The 18,407-nt window shown below is 52.8% G+C and overlaps 2 protein-coding genes and 1 long non-coding RNA gene across 3 annotated transcripts; 1 reads left to right on the top strand and 2 right to left on the bottom strand.

Annotated features, from left to right (window-relative positions):
• Positions 1-449: 449 nt before the first annotated feature.
• EVX2 (even-skipped homeobox 2) lies at positions 450-4,293 on the bottom strand. The gene is made up of 3 exons (XM_024979071.2): positions 3,647-4,293; positions 2,472-2,749; positions 450-1,169 (listed from the first exon to the last, which is right to left on the bottom strand). Exons 1-3 carry the CDS (start codon positions 4,071-4,073, stop codon positions 450-452), a joined length of 1,425 nt encoding a protein of 474 aa, XP_024834839.1. The 5' UTR covers positions 4,074-4,293.
• An 8,325-nt stretch (positions 4,294-12,618) lies between these two features.
• On the top strand, positions 12,619-15,754 carry HOXD13 (homeobox D13). The gene is made up of 2 exons (XM_024980084.2): positions 12,619-13,533; positions 14,320-15,754. Exons 1-2 carry the CDS (start codon positions 12,759-12,761, stop codon positions 14,568-14,570), a joined length of 1,026 nt encoding a protein of 341 aa, XP_024835852.1. The 5' UTR covers positions 12,619-12,758; the 3' UTR covers positions 14,571-15,754.
• An 881-nt stretch (positions 15,755-16,635) lies between these two features.
• LOC132342956 (uncharacterized) lies at positions 16,636-18,220 on the bottom strand. Its single transcript, XR_009491526.1, has 2 exons — positions 17,363-18,220; positions 16,636-17,011 (listed from the first exon to the last, which is right to left on the bottom strand). It is a non-coding gene; the product is annotated as an uncharacterized lncRNA (long non-coding RNA).
• Positions 18,221-18,407: the final 187 nt, after the last annotated feature.

Genomic DNA, 18,407 nt, shown 5'->3' with positions numbered 1-18,407 from the left:
TACTCTGTTGTGGTTTTCCGTTGCTTTTGGCCACGTGGCTCAGCCGAGAAACTAGGCCTGACGGCTTCAGCCTGGGCCCGAGACCACAGCGGACTGGTTTCGGGGGCGAGGAGATTGTCTTGGGGAGACCAAGAGCTCAGGACAGAGGCAGGAAGCGGGGTCTGGGCGACGGGAAACACACTTAAAAGGAGGGGAGGCGGCAGGGTAGAAAATACAAAAATAGAAATAATTTGAGGGGACGCAAGCCGGGCTTTCCGAGCTGGCTCTTTCCCCCCAACTCGGGGCAAGTTCCCTGCGACCTCCCGCGCCGGGGCGCCCCCTGGCGAGAGCCTCAGCAGCAGGCGGAGCGCAGAGGGCACGTGGGCGCAAAGAGGGCATGGGGGGCGCTCAGGGGACTCCCGGGGCACACTCGGAGCGTCGGGCGCAGCCCCCTGGCGGCGGCGACGTAGTTATCTGGTGAGCGGCGCCTCGTCCCTCTGGTCCGGAGGGCTCACGGCGGTCTTGCTTAGCACAGCGGCTGAGTAGGGCAGAAAGCCGCTCTCAGAGCGCGGCGCCGCACCGCTGCAGCCGAAGTCCGAGCCCCCGGCGGCCCCTGTGCTGCCGCCGCCACCCCCGCTGCCCCCGCCGCCACCCCGGGAGCCCAGAGCGGCGGCGGCGGCGGCAGCGGCGGCTGCGGCCGACTGACTGCTGTGGCAACTGAGGCACGAGCAGGGTGCGGAACCGCCGCTGGGGGGCGCCCCGGCCGCCGCGGCCGAAGAGGCCGCGGCCGCCGCAGCTGCAGCAGCCGCCGCGGCCGAAGCCGCGCTGTTGAGCCCGGCGGCAGCCGCCGGCGTCTGGTAGAGGCCCGGGTGACGGAAGCTGCACAGCAGCTCGGGGCGCGAGTAGGGATGCGAGAGGGCGCGGAAGGTGTCCAGCGGGCGGATGGAAGTGGCGAAGGGTGATGAGGCCGCGGCGGCTGCGCCGGAGGCCGCAGCCGCCGCGGCCGCGGCCGTGACACCCACGTGCGGGTAGTAGTGCAGCGGCACGTGCGAGTGGAAAGGGTAGGGCAGGCTTCCGGTGGCGGCCGCGTGCGTCATCATGTAGGTGTAGAAGCTGGGGTCGGCCGGGTGCGGCCACGACATGGCCAGACGCTGCCGCTTGTCCTTCATGCGCCGGTTCTGGAACCATACCTGTGGGGAGAGTCGCGCCGCGGCCCCAGTTAGGGAGCGCCCGGAGGCCCCAGCCCCCGCCCCGGGCCTCCCCGCCCCTCCCAGACCTCGGAATGGCCTGGCCTACGCCCCTCCGACCGGGCCGAGTCCTCTCTTCCAGCTGAGACAGTGTGAGCGGCAATGTGAAGCGCCGTAGGCACACTCTCCTCAGCGAAAATAATCTTCTTTCCTATGTCCGATTGCTGCGGCTCCTGGAGCTTCTATTCTCTAGCTTTAGACTGCGCTTCCTCGTCCCAACCCAACCTTTCCTCTCTTTCTCGCCACCCACAGGTTGCCCGGCCTCGCTGAGCACCCGTCTCTCAATCCCAGGATTTGCACGAGGATTCTAGGGCTCCTTTGAAGAGAAGCTGCCACCGCAGCTTTTGTAAAAAGTCGCCGCGTGAGGTCTTGAGTCCTCTGAGCTGTGAGGAATTGTCCCGAGGGGCATGGGTCCGGTTCTGATATTGAAGGGATGATTTTGTTGGAATCATTTGCTTCAAATGAATGGCGGGAACAACATCCTCTTAAACTGGGAAGGGGACTTTTCTACCCCTCCCAACACAGTATCTAATGAAGACATCATTCGTCACAACTCTAAATTAAAGAAAGCCCGACCAAACCGAAGAGAGACTTTCACACTCCTCCCCATCCCATGGAGTTTCCTCTTTTCTTTTTTTATAATGCCAGATCCTCCTTGAAGAGTTCACCAAGTCGCCCAACCTCCCGGCTATCTTTCCTGGATGTAAAATAAAATTAATCACCTAAAGAGATGTTAATAAGGACAATTTCGTTGTTCCCCCCAGGAGCTTGCTTTCTTTCCCGTTGCCCAGGAGAAAAATGTTTAGAAAACTATTTCTCAACCCCATCGATTTTTAAAAATACACTATCTTTCTCTTTGTAACGATTTATGTGAAAAATAAACCTCCAAGATCAAGAGCAATTGAAAAGTTTCACCTCTGGTTCGTGCCAGAGCAACAAAGACCAGCTGTCTTTGCCGCCGAGGGGAAAGTGGAGCCGTGGAGAAGGGTTAGGGGCACCTGAGCACGCGCTGGGCGGAGGCGAGCATTTTCGGCATGGGCTGCGCCATTCGGAGCCCTTCCCAGGTCAGCCAGACCGGCTAGACCTTCGGATACGGCAACTGAGAAATAAATATGCCAATTCCTTTGGTGACTCTCCCCGTGGGTTTTCAGGCCCTCAGCTAAACCTAGTCGCCCAAAAAGGAGAAATAAAAATCAACCCACACACCCGGGGGAGGCTAGAACAGGCGCGTGCTGGAATCAATACCTTGATAGTGGTTTCGGGAAGGTTGAGTGCAGCGGCTAGCTCGCACCGGCGTGGCCGCGACACATAGTTCTCCCGGTAGAACTCCTTCTCCAGGCGGGCGATCTGTTCGCGGGTGAACGCCGTGCGGTAGCGCCGCACCTGATCCGCGCCAGAGCCGGAGCCGCCCAGCGCCGTGCCCCCGCCGCTGCCGCCGCCGCCGCCGCCTCCATGCAGGCTGCCGAGGCCGGAGCCTGTCGCAGACGTCGTGGTGCCCGCGACTGAGCCACTCTCTGCGAACCCTGCCAAACAAACGGCCGGCAGCGCATGAGTCACTGTAGGACCGAGATCCCCGCGCTGAGGCTGCACGCGGATGGGGGAAGCCACGAGAGGAAGGCGAGGCGCTGCCTAAATTGATGGGGTCTGTCATGTTTACAAATTGCTGCCGTTAATGGAATCAATAAAGTTTGGGGAGCCCTTCATAACCAAATAATAGGAACTCAATTAAGGACGGTAGTTTTGTTTTAATAATTGGAAAATTTCAACTCAGGAGGAAAACTGGCCAAGGGAAAAAGCCTACATCTAAACTCAGTTTGGGAAGCTCTGGATTTTCCTTGATCTGGAGACCGCAGGGCAGCTTTCTGTCGGCCTCTAACCTTCCTTTGACTGGCTCTGGAATTTTGTTTAAAATATTTCAAGATTCGAAAGACAGCAACAACTCAAACTGGAACCATTGAGGGGTGAACTCTACTTTTCAACTTTCTCCCGCTGACCCAAGAGGGTCTCCCAAAGGTGCCCAGCGAGGCTCCCTTGACTTATTTAGAATGCTTCCTCCGCTCGGCCTCGGGGTTCAGAGGCCGCGGAGTTCAGAGCAGCTGCCCAGGGCACCCTTCCCCCGGACAGACTCAGTGGATGGCTCGGGGTCGATCGGCTCGCACGGGCGTTTAGACCCGCAAGCGGAAAACCTTTTCTCCGACTTAGGAGCGAGGGCAGGCCGTAGGCCTGCGTCTCTCTGGGAGGCTCAAGGAGCAGAGCCGGAGGGCACGGTCCCACGCCTGCGTCCCGCCCCCGCCCGAACCAGCTCGGTGCAGCTTGCTGCAGAGGGTCGGAGAGGGGCAAAGGCACCACGAAGGGCCCGCAGGGCAGCGAAGGAACAGAGAGAATGGGACTGGAGAGCGCGGCGCGGGCAGCGCGATTACCTTTGCCATTGTTTTCCTTGAGCGGAACCGCTCCGAGGCCGCCAGGGGAGCGCAGCGCCGAGCAGCCCACCTCCACGTCGCTGCTCATGTCTGCCTCGGCGGCCGCCTCTGAATAATGACCCGGCTTTTTTCGGCCCTCCGCGGCAGACGCGATTTCGGAGGAGACGGTGCTTTCGCTGCTCGGGTGCTGCAGGTTGAACAAAGTGTCTATTTCGAATTTGCCCTTGGCAGGGAGGTCTCCCAAAGCGCTGTGCAGGGGGGCGGACGGCAGGCGCGGGCTGAGGCGAGCCGGGTGCTGCGAATTTTCCAGGGCCTCAAGCACAGCATTGCCAGCCGAGTCGGACAAATTGGAGAATCTCTTGCCGGTCGTAGGGCTGTGCAGCCCTCTCTCCATCAGAATCATCTCTTTTCTTATTCTTTCCATCATTTCAGCTTTCTAAAAAATGTCACAGTGGCCCGGCTGTCCCGTCCTAATGATGGGCTGCGCCGAGGGCTAATTCTCATTCAGCCCCAGCGAGCGCCTCTAAATATTATTATCTCTTTTGGAGGGAGGCGGAAAAATTGTGGGATGCCAGAGCGAGGGAATGACTGGTCAAAATGACCCATACATCCTTCCGAGCCCGAGATGTCATTCATCAAAAAGTAGCGCTCGCTCGTCATTAAGGTACGAATGACGCTGTTCGAATAATCATTTATTGTAACAGGTTTATAAGCAAATAAATACACGTTCCTGTCAGTGGGTAATGAAGGCGGCTTCAGAGCAGACAAATAGATCCAGGTAGGAGGCGAGAAGAGACAAGAAGTGAGGAGGAAGTCTCCGGTCCTTTGCCCGCTCAGAGCCGGTTCTGCTCGCCCGGGGGTTTGGCCTCGGGGGTGAAATTGACAGTCTGATTAATAGAGCGCGCCGCGGCACATTTCCCCCTTCATTTAGGGGCATCATTACGCTCTCAGTTTGCTGGGTTGCCCCTTAGGTCCTAATCATGCAGCGCCTTCCTCCTTTTTCCTCGGACATAGATACGTGTTAAATAATAGATAATGCTTTGATTTTCCAGAGTAGATCGTCGGGAAGTGGGGTTTTTTTTTTTTTTTTTTTTTACATTTACAAGAGGGAGGGGGGACAAGGGGGAGGATGTTGGAAGAGTTGCGTAAGGAGAAGACCTTGCGCTCCTGTCTGGATTACTTATCTTTAGAATTTCAGAACCAAATATGTGTTTTATTTAACAAATAGGACGCCGAGTTCTCTCCCTCCCCACTTCATCTCAGCCTGGCTGCTCTCCTCCCACCCCAGAAGGGAGAGAGGGAGAGAGAGAATCTCCTAGAGTTTTGAAAGCACTTCAGTGCTACGTGGCTGGGGAGGTGCGTTGGGCCCGCGCCTCCAAACGGAAATCATTAGGTCCTCTCAGATTTTTTAACACCGTTTGCAGAGTGAGTTCTGAACTTGAAGTCCCGGGTTTTTCACTTTTATAATCCTGCTGATGGATAGGCTTCTCGCCTACGCATTTTCCCTGGGGGAAATGAACTCGGCTGGACGATTTCATAGCAGAATTCTACAGCTAACTTTAAACACAGTCGCAATTTACAGCGCCATATGGGCGGCCCCAATTCCACTTTTACGTTGCCAGCTTTCCCCCAACCCCTTCTCACATCGAATTATTTGTGGCAAAGTCGCTGGATTTCGAGGTCAAAGATGAGAAAAAACAGTCTTGGTTCCCTTCCCTACCATCCTCCCGCCCTCTCTTTCCCACTGTGCCCTTCTTCTTTCTCGCCTTCCTCCCTTCTCCCGCCCCAGCCCCTTACCTGTGGCCTCGGATAATCTCTGCGCTGGGTCTGCGCGCGAAAAATCGCGGACTAGCCTTGCCGCTGCTCCTCGCGACCTGAGCTTGGCGGCTGAGCCTCTTGGTGATAACTTTGATGGTCATAATGACGCTGGAGGCAACCATTTTAACGAAGATCAATCTTCACCCAAGGCCGTTGCGCGTCTCCTCCCTCGCTTGCGCGCCACGGTGCTCGGACCCCCAACTAGCTGTACAAGTCCACCTACCAGCTGCCCAGGGGGAGAGGTCCACGACCGCAGGCAGGAACAAGGGCGGATAGAGACAAGACTGGGATATCGGCCTGTGGAGCTTCCAAAGAGGCGGAGAGACCCTGGCAATCTGGGGGCTAGTCTCGGGTCCTGCATCCCCGCCTTACCGCCAACCCAGACCCCAACCCAGACCCCCCCCCATTTCCTCCCTGCCGCCACACCCAGGACCTAGGGGGTGCGTTAGGGGCAAACCCGAGATCTATTTGCCCATCTCTCTGTTGGCGCTTTCCTTTTAACCTTGTACCCATTGGGGGAGTCAGGAATGTAAGAGGAGACGAGGTGTGAAATATATTTATATACATTTATACACACAGTCAATGCCAAAAGTTTCTCTCCTGTTCCCCTTGGCACCAACTTAAACGCGAGCTTTGCTTCGAAAATCAATCCCACCTCTTTAAGGTTATAAACGGAATTCTACCCCCAAAGGTGAAAAATGGAAAGCTGGAGCACCTGCCTGGTGGCTGGGGAGGTGAGAGGTGGGAAGCAAAGTGAGAGTCGGGAGTTCGGAGGAAGACATCATCCGCTTCCACCTCGGCCCCTGCCCCAGAGGCCACCTGATTCCAAGCACTATGAGCCCTTCTCGCGCTAGCTTTCAGGCCATTAACGTGGTCCGAGCTCAGCCGAGCGGATGCCCCCACCTTTCCTTCCCTGCTCCATAGTCCGGGTGCCCAGTTTCACAATCTCTGGCAGGCCGCGCCCAGAGGAGGGGGGCTGTCCCAGGAACTTGGGAAGTGTTCCCCCTAGTCCCACTTAGCTTTGGGGACTGAACGGGACACTTCGGTCCAGGCTCTGGTCCGTGGGCGGGTCAAGGCCCTGGCAGCGGGTGGGATCCGCGGAGGAGCGACTTAAGCGGAAGTCACGAATGTCTTTATTGCTGTCGTTTGGCGCCCCCGTCTGTTTTCCTAGCGGTTTCAGCGGCTGTGAGCTACTTTCAATCGCAGGAACCGCCGCTGGGTGGCTGGGTCGCAGCCCCTTTCTCCTTCACCCCGTGGGTGGGTCTCCAACTTCTTCCCTTCCTGTGGGACCCTTCGGCTCTAGTGCCAAAGCCTGTGGCAAACCGTACCTCAGTCTGATGGAAAGGGAGAACACCATTTCTTGGCGACACCTTCATTTATTAGTGGTTTTGAAAACTATTTTGCACATTTTAAATAACACTAATATTGCTATTCTAGCACGTTTATTATGAAAAGTACATTCGATACCATGTCAGGAAAACTCTTCACACTAAAAGACACCTATAATTGTTCATGAAGTCCGTTTAGCAGACAGTGTTTCATGGGAGACACTGAACATTCCAATATTTAATGTCCCTTAATTTATTTAGATTTCACATTTACTAGTAGTAGTAATACTGGCCGACCTGTATGGAGCTTTTACTCTGAAATTACAAGTGCTTTTTACATATATTAGCTCCTCTAAAACTCACAACTATAGAAATTGATTCTATTACTATCCCTTTTTCAGAGATGAGAACCTTTCTACATGGAGGTTAGACAACTTGCTTGTGATTTAAGTTATCGCTGATCGCATCCAAACTATACTGTATTATAAAGCTTTGGGCAGCATTTTTGGTTGGTTCTTTTATTTTGCATGTGTCTTCTTTAAATATAGGCCTACCTCAAAAACATTTAGTCTGTATAGAGGTAGTGAGAAGACTGACACAATTCTGTTGAGGGTTATTATTGAAATGCCCAAACCTTGCACCTCTGGAATGTCCAGGCTGAGACTGGGTACGGCCTGTCAAAAGCCCCTGGTTTTCAGACACACCATCCAGGCCACCAGGACTCCCTACTCACTACCAAGGCACAAGACTCACTCACTCAAAAATAAAAGTCAACCCATGCCCGCACGGTTTGGCAGGAATTTTTAAGACGCGTTGGGGGTGAGGGTTCAGGAAGGCTTTCTCCAAAAGGACTGAAAAGCACTTTTTGCTCCAAAGGAGGAATTACATGAAAGAGGCCTAAATTTGTTGTTGTTGTTGTTAGGCCTCCAGACTAAATATCTGTTTCTTGAGCAGGGGCGGGTCCTGCGAGGTGAAGTGGTAAACACTTTTGGCTTACGACTGAAGGTAATGAAAATGTGTGCAGGCTGTCCGAAGGGTGAAGGGTACCCGTAGAGCCCGAGATGCCGTGGAGCCCCCAAAACCTCTCTGGGGCCTGTCTCCTGACTTCGGTGGAAGACTCCTAGCGAACGGGGCTCAAAACTGGCAGGTCCACAGCGGGACGCAAGCCCTCTCCAGGACAGGGGCCGCTGGGTGGAGGGGGAGAGCAGGACGGCTAGGTCCTGGGCTTCGATCTCCGGGTACATTTTCTTTAGGCTTAGTGCCGCTGCCACGGCTCGGGGGTTTCGGTTTATTAGCAAAGATGTGGGTCTGGCGACTCCAGCGCGGACTCTGTTACTGGCAAACTTTTGCTGCCGTCCCTCTGCAGGCCGGCCTCGCGCTCTCCCTCCCGGGCCTCTCTGGCTGCGTCTATTTCTTCTTCTCTTTTCTCCTACAGTCCTGCGCCCACTGGACCGCCTTGGGTGGGGGCTGGGAGGGTATTTTCTCCCTGGACTCCTGGACTAACACGACTCGCTGCCTGCCTGAAGCCCGCGCGCCCTCCGACGCGACAGGAAAACTTGCAGGGACATCTAGCGCCGGACCTGGGGAACTGCGCGCGGTCCAGCCGGGACGCTAAGCCGCATCACTTACTCTTCCGCCTCCTTCCCTTCTCCTCCTCCCCGCCCCCCACCCCAACCCCCGCCCCTTCGTGGTTAGGCATTTCCCTACACTTCATCCCTTCGTTCTGTCGATGACCACAAGTGGATTTCCCACAGGGACAGCGGGGCTCTGCGGAATGCGGGGGAGGAAGGAGAGACAGAGAGACTTACTTATTTTCTTTCATCTCAAAGGGCCGACAGAGTGAGCACTTACTGGACTTCAGTTACTGATACTGCTGGAGAAGTATTCCAAGGACAACCTCACACCTTGAGTTGTCGGACAAAACAGGGGAAGATGGTTTGCAGGCCCTGCGGGCGGCGGGGGGGGGAGGAGGGGGGGCAACAAGTTATCGGGTTCTTCCTCCAGCTCTGCACCCACGCTGCGGCGTCCCCTTCGTAGTGAGGTTAGTGCTTCTGTGAGAGGGAAGACTCTCCCTGTGCTTAATTCCCTCCAGGACTGGAGGAGCCCACCGCCCTGCGGGAGGTAAACCTGGTTTCACCAAATAACACTTCGGTTTGAAGCGGTTTTTTGTTGTTGTTGCAAACAATTTACATTTAATAAAGCCTGTGTTGTTAAATTCAAACGGAATACATCTCAGACACAGAAAGTGCCTAAACTCAGGATTCTGCTGTCTCGTTTTTGCTAACGACCCCTTTCTTTACCCCGGGTTTGTTGTTGTTTTTAATCCTTTCGATATTTCCAGCCTGAGTGAAACTGGGTATTGCCTGCAGAGGGAAATTAGCTCCAAAGTTGGCAGAGCACAGACTTGGTCTTAACCAAGAACTGTCCAGCCTGTTCCACTGGATTTAAGACTTTACTTTGGAATTAAGACTATTTCTACGCTGCAGTTTTGGCTTCTTATAGGTTAATTAGGGTGGTGTCCTGCACTTTCTGGTGTGGCCATCAAAGAAAACATTTTCAAAGTAGTTCCTGCGACTCCATTCTGTTAGGACCAGGTTATTGTTGTAATGGCCACCGATTAAGTGATTAATTGAGCTCGATGCTTTCTTGGCGAGGGGAGGAACTTATGTTCTTCAATAAATCTAAATTGCAGCCTGTATCTACCCATTCCCCAGTCCAGGACAGGGACATGATCTGAAATATCAGCCACAAGGAGGAAAAAAGAGGATGTGACTTCCAGAACAGCATCAATTCCCAAAAAAGAGTGTTTGGGCAGGCTAAGGAGGGAAAGGAGCAAGTGGGAGAGGAGAGCAGGGCTTTGGTCAATGAAGGGCCATCTTGAAAGGTGGCAAAACTGGTTTCAGTGAATAACTGCACATCAGTTTTTGGAGACTGCAAAGATTTTCATGTAACAAAGACTATTTCTGTTGTTAAAGCCCCAACATAATACACCCCCTCAACATACACATACAATCTGTGCTCCTGGCCAGCTAAAGAAAAAATTTCCCATGAAGTTTAAACCTAAAATCAGCTTGGATACAGGGTATACAGGATATACAAGTTAAATGAAATGTTTCTGCAAGTTCAGCCTCAAAATTCCTCCACTACCTACCACTCTGAGTTGTAAACTGTGTGTCATCTTAGTTCATAAACAGAGCAGCCCTGACTTTGCCTGGTACTCAACCACAGCCCCATGATCTAATAGCAGAAGTTGCCCTGGGGTGCTGGGTTTAGGGGGCCTTCACAGGATCAAGTCAGAACCTCCTTCCTAAGGGGAATCCCCTCCTCCAGGGCCAGGATCTAGAAAGCTGTACTGGAAGAGAATACAACTACAGAATAGCAAGAGGCTAGGCTTATTGTTCAAAACCTCCCTGGTCTCTGAATATCCACTGGCTAGGATGGGTAGAGTAACTCCATGTCTTGCCAGAGTTCCACAAGGAAACTAGAGACATGGCCACCATTGAGAAGTGTCTTTCACAGAGCATTAATTCAGACTTTGCTTCCAGTCCTGAACAAATTACTTTGCTGCATGGACAATTAAGCCAAAAATGAGGGGCTGTCTGAAATCAGAAAAACTTGACAAGTCCTTCCTTCTCATCTTAATGTCATTTTCCTCATTTTTAAGCATATAACCAGTCATTAATATGTATTAACAGATAAAAATGGAACAGAAATTCCAGAACTCAAAATCACAGTGATATTTAGTTTTAAGAGGCTGAAAGTTCGTTGGTTCCAGTTACGTTTTAGAAATATTTCGATAAATTTGTTGAGGTCACAGAAAAAATTTTTTCAAGTATCTACATGTTTTCCCTCTCTGAGAAAAAGAAAAGGATACAAAGGAAAAATAAGAGCATTTCAGGGCGGCCTCCATGATTGGTTTGGTAATGATATTGTTGGGTAAAGAGACCCTAGCCAAACTCTTCCAAAAAGTCAGCAACCTTGTTACCTGGCTCTGGCTGGTATTAAACAAACAAACAAAAAATCCAGCTTCTCTTGCTAACTTCTGCCTTCTCTCAAGTAGCCAAAATTGTTCTCACCAGCAGAGTTACAGTCCCTACAATTTTCTGCAGAGGCTTAGGCCCCTCCTGTCTCGAATTGATCATGAACATGTCTAAGACTTCAAAAAGGTCAAGTCTCCTGCTTTTCCTTTCCAGCGCCCCTCTCATAACTTTCCCCTTTATTTGAGCCTTTTATGGTTACTGCGTTTTGCGTGTCAACACTCCCAACACCACCAGCCCACCCTGCGATGTCTGACCAGGCCCAAGACGACCTCCCTGGCTCTTTTGCTTGCCCCATCCGGGTCCTGTCTTGGTCCAGAAACAGCAGGGCTAGGTGACAGGCTGGCCTCACCAATCACAAGCTCGTGGAAGCGATTTTCTTGGAAATGGGCTGGCCTGGGGAGCTAATCCTACAGAACAAAATGGGCTCGCTCTGAGGGCTCTCCCACACACTCCAATATCCTCGGCTCATTAGATGTAACGTTGCTTCTAAAGTGGATCCTTAAATTTGCCACAGGACTCACACCAGACAATGGCTAAGATGGTGGATGATGGGTTGGGATTCTGTGGCCGAGTAATGGAAGGAAGTGTTGAAAAGGCTTCAGGGTTGTGATCCCCGCACCCTGGCAGGGCTGTCTGGGGCCCGCTCTACCCCCTCGAAGTCAGACCCTGTTGCTTTGGGCTGTTCCCACTACAAGCCCCAAGTTTGCTTGGGAAAAACACTCTCTTAATCTGCCCCTCTCGATTCTCTGCAGTTGGCAGCTAGGAAAAGAAAGCGAAACAAAGGTCCCTGGGAAAGTGAAGTTTTCAATTAATTGGTGTGAGTAACGGGCGGGGGTGGGTGGTGGCTGCAAAATGCATGAGGCAGTTCGGCTGCAGGGCGAGGCGCAGAAGTTTCCAGGAGGGCGGCAGAGAAGCTTTCTGCGGACCCGGGGAGGCTGAGCGAGGGCTCGGGAGCCCAGCTCAGGAGGCGACTCCCGGCTGGCTTGACTGTAGAGGCGAATAGCGTGGACCAGGCTTCCGGACTTTTCTCGGGTTCGCCGCTCCGAGGACCGGTCTTTCGTCCGCTTGATTTACTTGTAAGTCTCTGCCTCCCGCCCACAGGGCGGCTTCGTGGGCATTTTCCGGGTGGACAGTGTGTGCAAACTGGGGCGGAGGGGGTTGTGCTTCAATTGGTCTTAATTCGGAGGATCGCCTGGGAGAACTTGCATTAAAAGCCTTCGCCCTGTAACAACGCGCAAGGTAGGGAAAATTAGCTCCCTCGGGTTTGGGGTCTAGGTCAGCTAATCCCAGGCATTAAGCAACAGGATCAAAACCCGTCTGTTTTCACATCATTCTGATCATCTCTGTCCTTTGCCTTCATTTAGTTGTGCAGCTCAGGAAGCCGAGGAGAGGTGGCAAAAACAGCCGTGGCCGAGACAAGGCGCAGGCCTCGGCGCCCGCCTCGGTCGCAGACAGGGCCCAGGATGGGCGGTCGCGCAATCAGCTCGTGGGGGTGGCTGCGCCGCAAACGCCTGAGTCCGGGGGCGGGCGGAAAGGGGCGGTGGGCTGCACAAGAGCTGGGGAGGGGTAGGGGCCTGGGTGGGTGGGTCCCGGGCCCCGGCCGGGAGCCAGGCTCTCCTGCGCCCCCCATTCCCACGTGGCCCCGCGCAGCCAATGGCACGGCCCCGAGCGGGAGCCCTCGGGGAGGGAGGCGGCCCCCCGACCGGCCCAGGCCCCCTCCCAACCTGAACTTCGTTTTTATAAACGTCCCGCGATGAGCTAACCTGTTGGAGGGCGGGCGGGCGGGAGGCGGGAGGCTCTCAGAGGGAGAGAGGGCGAGAGGAAGAGGGCGGGAGCGAGAGAACAGGAGAGAAAGGAGAGGGAGGAGGCGCGCAGCGCCATGGTGTCCTGCACGGGGCCGGGGCCGGGGCCGGGCCGGGCCGGGCCATGAGCCGTGCCGCGAGCTGGGACATGGACGGGCTGCGGGCGGACGGCGGGGCCGGCGGGGCGGCCCCGGCCTCCTCGTCCTCCTCCTCCTCTGTGGCGGCAGCGGCGCCGGGCCAGTGTCGCGGCTTCCTCTCGGCGCCAGTGTTCGCCGGCACACACTCTGGGCGCGCTGCGGCCGCGGCGGCGGCAGCGGCCGCGGCCGCGGCGGCGGCCTCAGGCTTCGCATACCCGGGGACCTCTGAACGCGCGGGCTCCGCCTCGTCGTCGTCATCTTCGGCTGTGGTCGCGGCGCGCCCGGAGGCGCCCTCCGCCAAAGAGTGCCCGGCGCCCGGCGCAGCTGCTGCAGCGCCCCCGGGCGCCCCAGCCCTGGGTTACGGCTACCACTTCGGCAACGGCTACTATAGCTGCCGCATGTCGCACGGCGTGGGCTTACAGCAGAATGCTCTCAAGTCGTCGCCGCACGCCTCGCTGGGAGGCTTCCCGGTGGAGAAGTACATGGACGTGTCGGGCCTGGCAAGCAGCAGCGTACCAGCCAACGAGGTGCCCGCGCGAGCCAAGGAGGTGTCTTTCTATCAGGGCTACACGAGTCCCTACCAGCATGTGCCCGGCTACATCGACATGGTGTCTACCTTCGGCTCCGGGGAGCCTCGGCACGAGGCGTACATCTCCATGGAAGGCTACCAGTCTTGGACGCTGGCCAACGGGTGGAACAGCCAGGTGTACTGCGCCAAGGACCAGCCACAGGGCTCTCACTTTTGGAAGTCATCCTTTCCAGGTAGGGACGTTGGGAAAGGGAAAAGGGCAAGAGGGAGAGATGCAGGGAGGGAGGTAGAGGAAGAGAGAAAGAAGGAAAAGAAAGGACTGGGAGTCTGCGCCCCTACTTGGGAATTGAGTGCCTGTCCTCCTCCCCCAACCGCGGTTAAACCCAGTGGAACAGTTTGTGTGAAATCTGTAAATTCATCCCTTGATTAAACTGACTCTCTTACAACCCTTTTCTTCCTGTGTGTGGGCATAGGCCTATTTTTCTCCTAAAGTTGAAGGTCTTTGCTGCCCTTCGCCCAGGCCTTGGCCCCTCCTCCCCAAAGAGGTGTCATGAGGTTGAGCCCCACTTTCCAAGGACATGAATGTCCCAGAATGCCGCTAAAGCTTCCAAGAGCCCTCAAGTTCCAAGGAACACAAGAAATCAAAGTCTGAACAAACAGCCTGGGCTTTTTCTTAAGTCTATGTATGTTCGTATGTTTGCAACCAGCGTTTGCAGAAACTGTCCTTAGGAGAGCCCCCAACAACCACACCATAAAATCGCAGGCTTGTTAAGATGCCGGTGTAAGAAACCATGATGATCCATCAAATTGGCCTTCACTTTGAAGTGTAAATAATCTTTCTCTAATAATGTGTAAATAAAATGTCTGTATAAATAATAATAAAATGTAAACAGCCTGGCTTTCTTCATTCTCTATACCCTCTCCAAGTCTACACACACAGTCCCCAGCGGTGTGCTCCATATATCCCCATCTAATTTTTCCCGTGCTGTTTTTTTTTGTTTTTGTTTTTTAAATACCAGGGGATGTGGCTCTAAATCAGCCAGACATGTGTGTCTACCGTCGGGGGAGAAAGAAGAGGGTGCCCTACACCAAACTGCAGCTCAAAGAACTGGAGAACGAGTACGCCGTTAACAAGTTCATTAACAAGGACAAGCGGCGGCGAATCTCGGCTGCCACGAACCTATCTGAGAGACAAGTGACCATTTGGTTTCAGAACCGAAGAGTGAAAGACAAGAAAATCGTCTCCAAGCTCAAAGACACTGTCTCCTGATGTGGGCCAGATTGGCCACAGAGTTTAAATGCTTTCAGTTGCCTCCAAAAGACTTTTGGAAAGACTTGAATATGTATTTAATTCCCCCAATCCCCTGCCAGTGATGGCAAATTTTGTGAATTGTTTTTCTCTTTTCCCCTTATCTGGCTCTAAAACCTTTTGCTGCCCAACCTTTGTACTTCTGTTTCTTATTATTGATTTTGCTCTTGTCTAGGTTTATTTTTTATGACTTTTTAATGTTCTGTTTCTCCCTCCAGGCCAGTATAAAGGACTTGAAGTATTTTTGAATAATCCCCCCAAATGAATTTCAGAAGTGCCATTCTGATTTTAGGGTTTTATTTTTTAAATCGCTCTTTATGCCTATTTCCAGCATTTACTATCTTCATAATCCATTAGGGCAGAAGGATTTGGATTTGCAGTCATTCATATCCTGTGATTGGGTAATTGAATCATTAGCTCTCAGCAGTCACCCTGGGGCAAATGGAAACAGCTCTGGGCAAGCAGTATTCTAGGGTCCTTGGGACAGTCTGAAAACAGGAGGCTGGAGGTACTGTGATGGCTTTTAAAGCAGCTGCCTTATTAAATAGGGTTTGTATCAATAGTGGAGTGAAGACAATCTTTCCAACATTGGGTCGTTTGCTGTTGTATGTGTACAATACGCCCTGTAGATTTGTGCTTTTATAATCTTTAATTTGGAAATAATGTGTCTTCATGGATGCTTTCATTTCTCTAGACAGAGATATTTAAATGTCTGCAATTCGCAGAGTGACCCATGGATGGTATAAGTGCATTCCCTCTCCTTGGCCTCCAATTTGTGGGGCTAGAATTGAGGCCATCTTCTAAGTTCCCTTAAAGAGGTTTGAATCGATGTGGCCATGGGTGGGAACTTTAATCCAGAACCCAGTGAAGAACTTGACTGAACAAATGTATTGGGCTCTTTTGGAGCTTAAAGCATCTAACAAATGTGGGAAATGTGGAGCTCTGAAGTCCAGGAAGAAAAAAATAAAAGATGTCTCTGAAAATGAAGATAAATAACTACTTTTAAAGTGCTGCATATTTATACAACTGAGATTATTTTTGTAGATGCAATGTCTGTGAGCTGAGACACATGGGCAGTGCTTCAGGCATTTAAAAATCACTTTTTACTCCTAGGGAGATGCAAATAAACAGAACTCTCTTGTTTATTCTGAGTCTTTATACATTAGTTTTCTTTTTCCAAGCTCTTGTTGCCTCTAGAAACTGTTCTTATTTATTATAAAATCTTGTTATCCCAAATGCCATGGTTCCCTGTAGATGAAGGAAATGCAACACCAGTTCTGGTCTCTAAAACCTCCAGGCTCTGCACTTCCATCATCCTTTTCCCCTCCTTTTCCGTGGCTTTAACATAAATAGTGATATCTTTAAATTAGGATATAATTTGTGGTGTCTAAAATTATATTTTTCTACCAGACCAGCTTTAAAAAAGTCCCCAATAAAATTCTACTTCTCTTTGAAAAGAAAATTATCAGTTTATTCAAATGGCTTTATTTTTTAAACCAATATAATATATATGTGCTCGGGTTGGCGATTTTCTTCCTAGAAAGGCTGTTATAAATATCTATTCTAGGAAGGTCTTGAAATTAGTCATATCCATATTTGGAAACTGAAAAAGAAACATTTCAGGCTTATCCCTTATCGCTTTCTCCCGGCAGTCTGCATACAGCAGTTGAAGGCTGAAACCATAATTATACACCCTAAACCTCTAGACGCAATTTTTAGGCACTAGGAACTTTATTTCTGAGGGCTTTTTGCCACTCAGGGAAATGGCCGCTAAGGAACTGGATGCCTCCTCGTTGTTAGCGCCCGGGCTCAATGATTTCAATGGCTGCTAACTTTTTGGTATGCGAGTTAAATATAGTTGTTTAAAACCTCACACAATATGTAAACTCTTCTAGTGGGAGAATTTCCCTATGGATCTGCCAGAGAAAACTCAGAGACCCAAAGTTTAGAGCTACTTTCGTTTTCTCCGCATCGGCTTGATTTTCACCACCACCCCCCCCCCCCCCCCATATCTTGCAACCGACTGCGAGTAGGCAACTTCTTTTTAATTGAGAGACAGGCAGACAGGAGCAGAGACAGAGAGAATAGGAAAAGTGACCACGATTCAATCTCTCAATAAGAAATAACCCCTGAAAATGGGGCCACACCGTCCTGACGTTCCACTTCGGTTAGAGTCACTAACATATTTCTCTTTTTCTCACAAGATGTGTTTTTATTTAAAATGGGCCTGTTTCCCTTCTCCATCGTCGTTCCTCTCCCCTTCTTTTCTTTTTGTAAATTCCAGACTCCACAACCGCACCCCATCTCCCAGGTCCATTTCTCAGGTTTCCTGCCGTGGATGGTAGGGAGGGTTGCCTCGAGGTTTTCCTTTCATCTGTAGTTCGCTGGTCAATTTTCCCCGCCTAAGAGAAACAGGAGGATTGCTGAAGGTGAAAACTGCGTTCAAACGCTCTCCAGTGGAATTTGAATTGACGGCTAAATCAATAACAGATGAAGACTTTGTTATTTATATGCATTCCTTTTATATTCCGAATTGAGCGGAGCCGATCAACGGCCGGAGGGCTGATAGGGAGACCCACGAGGCGAACGGAGGAAGCTTCGGGGAGAGGCCTTTGCTGCGGGTGGAGACTGAAAGGCCACCGGCAGAGCGCCTCCAAAACCTGGCAGGTTTCGAGCGCCGCCGGTGGAGAATCGAGGCCCCCGCGTCTACGCGCGATCCAAGAGGCGAAGAAGACTTCGGAGCTGGGACTTACCGCCAAAGGGGTGGCCGCGACCCTTCCCAGTCTCTGGCAGCCATCCGGATCCCTGTGGCTCCGCCGTCCCGGCCAGTCTTGCCGCTACCATCTCTGGCGTTTCGAGATGCTTGACCGCGCCTGGCCGCGGGCCGTGACGGCACAGGCTGGCGACCCCAGGCCGGCTGAGCCGTCCTTCACTGTTGATCTTGACCGTGCGGCGGCGCCTCCCCAGGCGTGGAGCTCGCTCGCCATCTCCTGGGCAGTAGGCGGCATTGGCAGAGCTCGCCTTGTAACTCCGCGACCAAATCCTCCTTTCCCATTCTGCAGTTCACCAGCCAAGCCTCTGACACCCTCCCACTTCGCCGCCCTCCTTCACTCCCTCCCTCCCTGTCCCCAGCCTGCCAGCTCTAACATACAACTTTGTCTGCTGGACCTAGGAAATCATAAGCCCAGAAGATGAGGTGGGGCAGCTGGGCATCATCTGAGCCAAGGAGAAAAGAGAGTCTAGTTGTTCGTCTTTTCTATTTCTCTCTTGATTCCTTTATACCTCTAGTCCCGTTGGGCAAACCGCAGCAAGCACCCGCCTAAGCGTCCGAAGTAGACACCCCTGGACCTGGAAATGGTACTGAGATAGGAAGACAAAAGACTGCAGGCACCCCTTGGAACTGGAACTTTCAGACTTAGGGAGGTTGTAGCTCCTCGAAAACAGGGCGAGTTTCCCTGAGAGCCTAGGCTCCCTAAGTCCCCAGGAACTGAGGTTGCAGCGCGTGCCTACACCCCCCACGAAAGGACAAGGGAATGGAATATTTCTCTGTTTCTGAGCTCCTAAGGAAACTCTGACGGAGCCCTGTGGAGCCCAGACTTGCCACCCCACCCCCATCCCCACCCCCTACCCCCGCCCCAGAGCGAGGGGAAGAGGCCGATTGCGTTCCCCAGAGCCGCCCAATTGGTCGCCATAACTCACACAATAAAGTCGCAGCGCGGTGGTCAGCCTTGCCCTCCGGCGGCGCCTGTGTGGTCTCCTTGCCGGAGCTGGCGGTCTAACCAATTCCAGCTTGGCTCG

This window comes from Bos taurus, chromosome 2, assembly GCF_002263795.3.
Source record: "Bos taurus isolate L1 Dominette 01449 registration number 42190680 breed Hereford chromosome 2, ARS-UCD2.0, whole genome shotgun sequence".
NCBI classification, from domain to species: Eukaryota; Metazoa; Chordata; class Mammalia; order Artiodactyla; family Bovidae; genus Bos; species Bos taurus.
The sequence above is the reverse complement of the archived record's forward strand: the minus strand, read 5'-3'. Positions and strand labels throughout refer to the sequence as shown.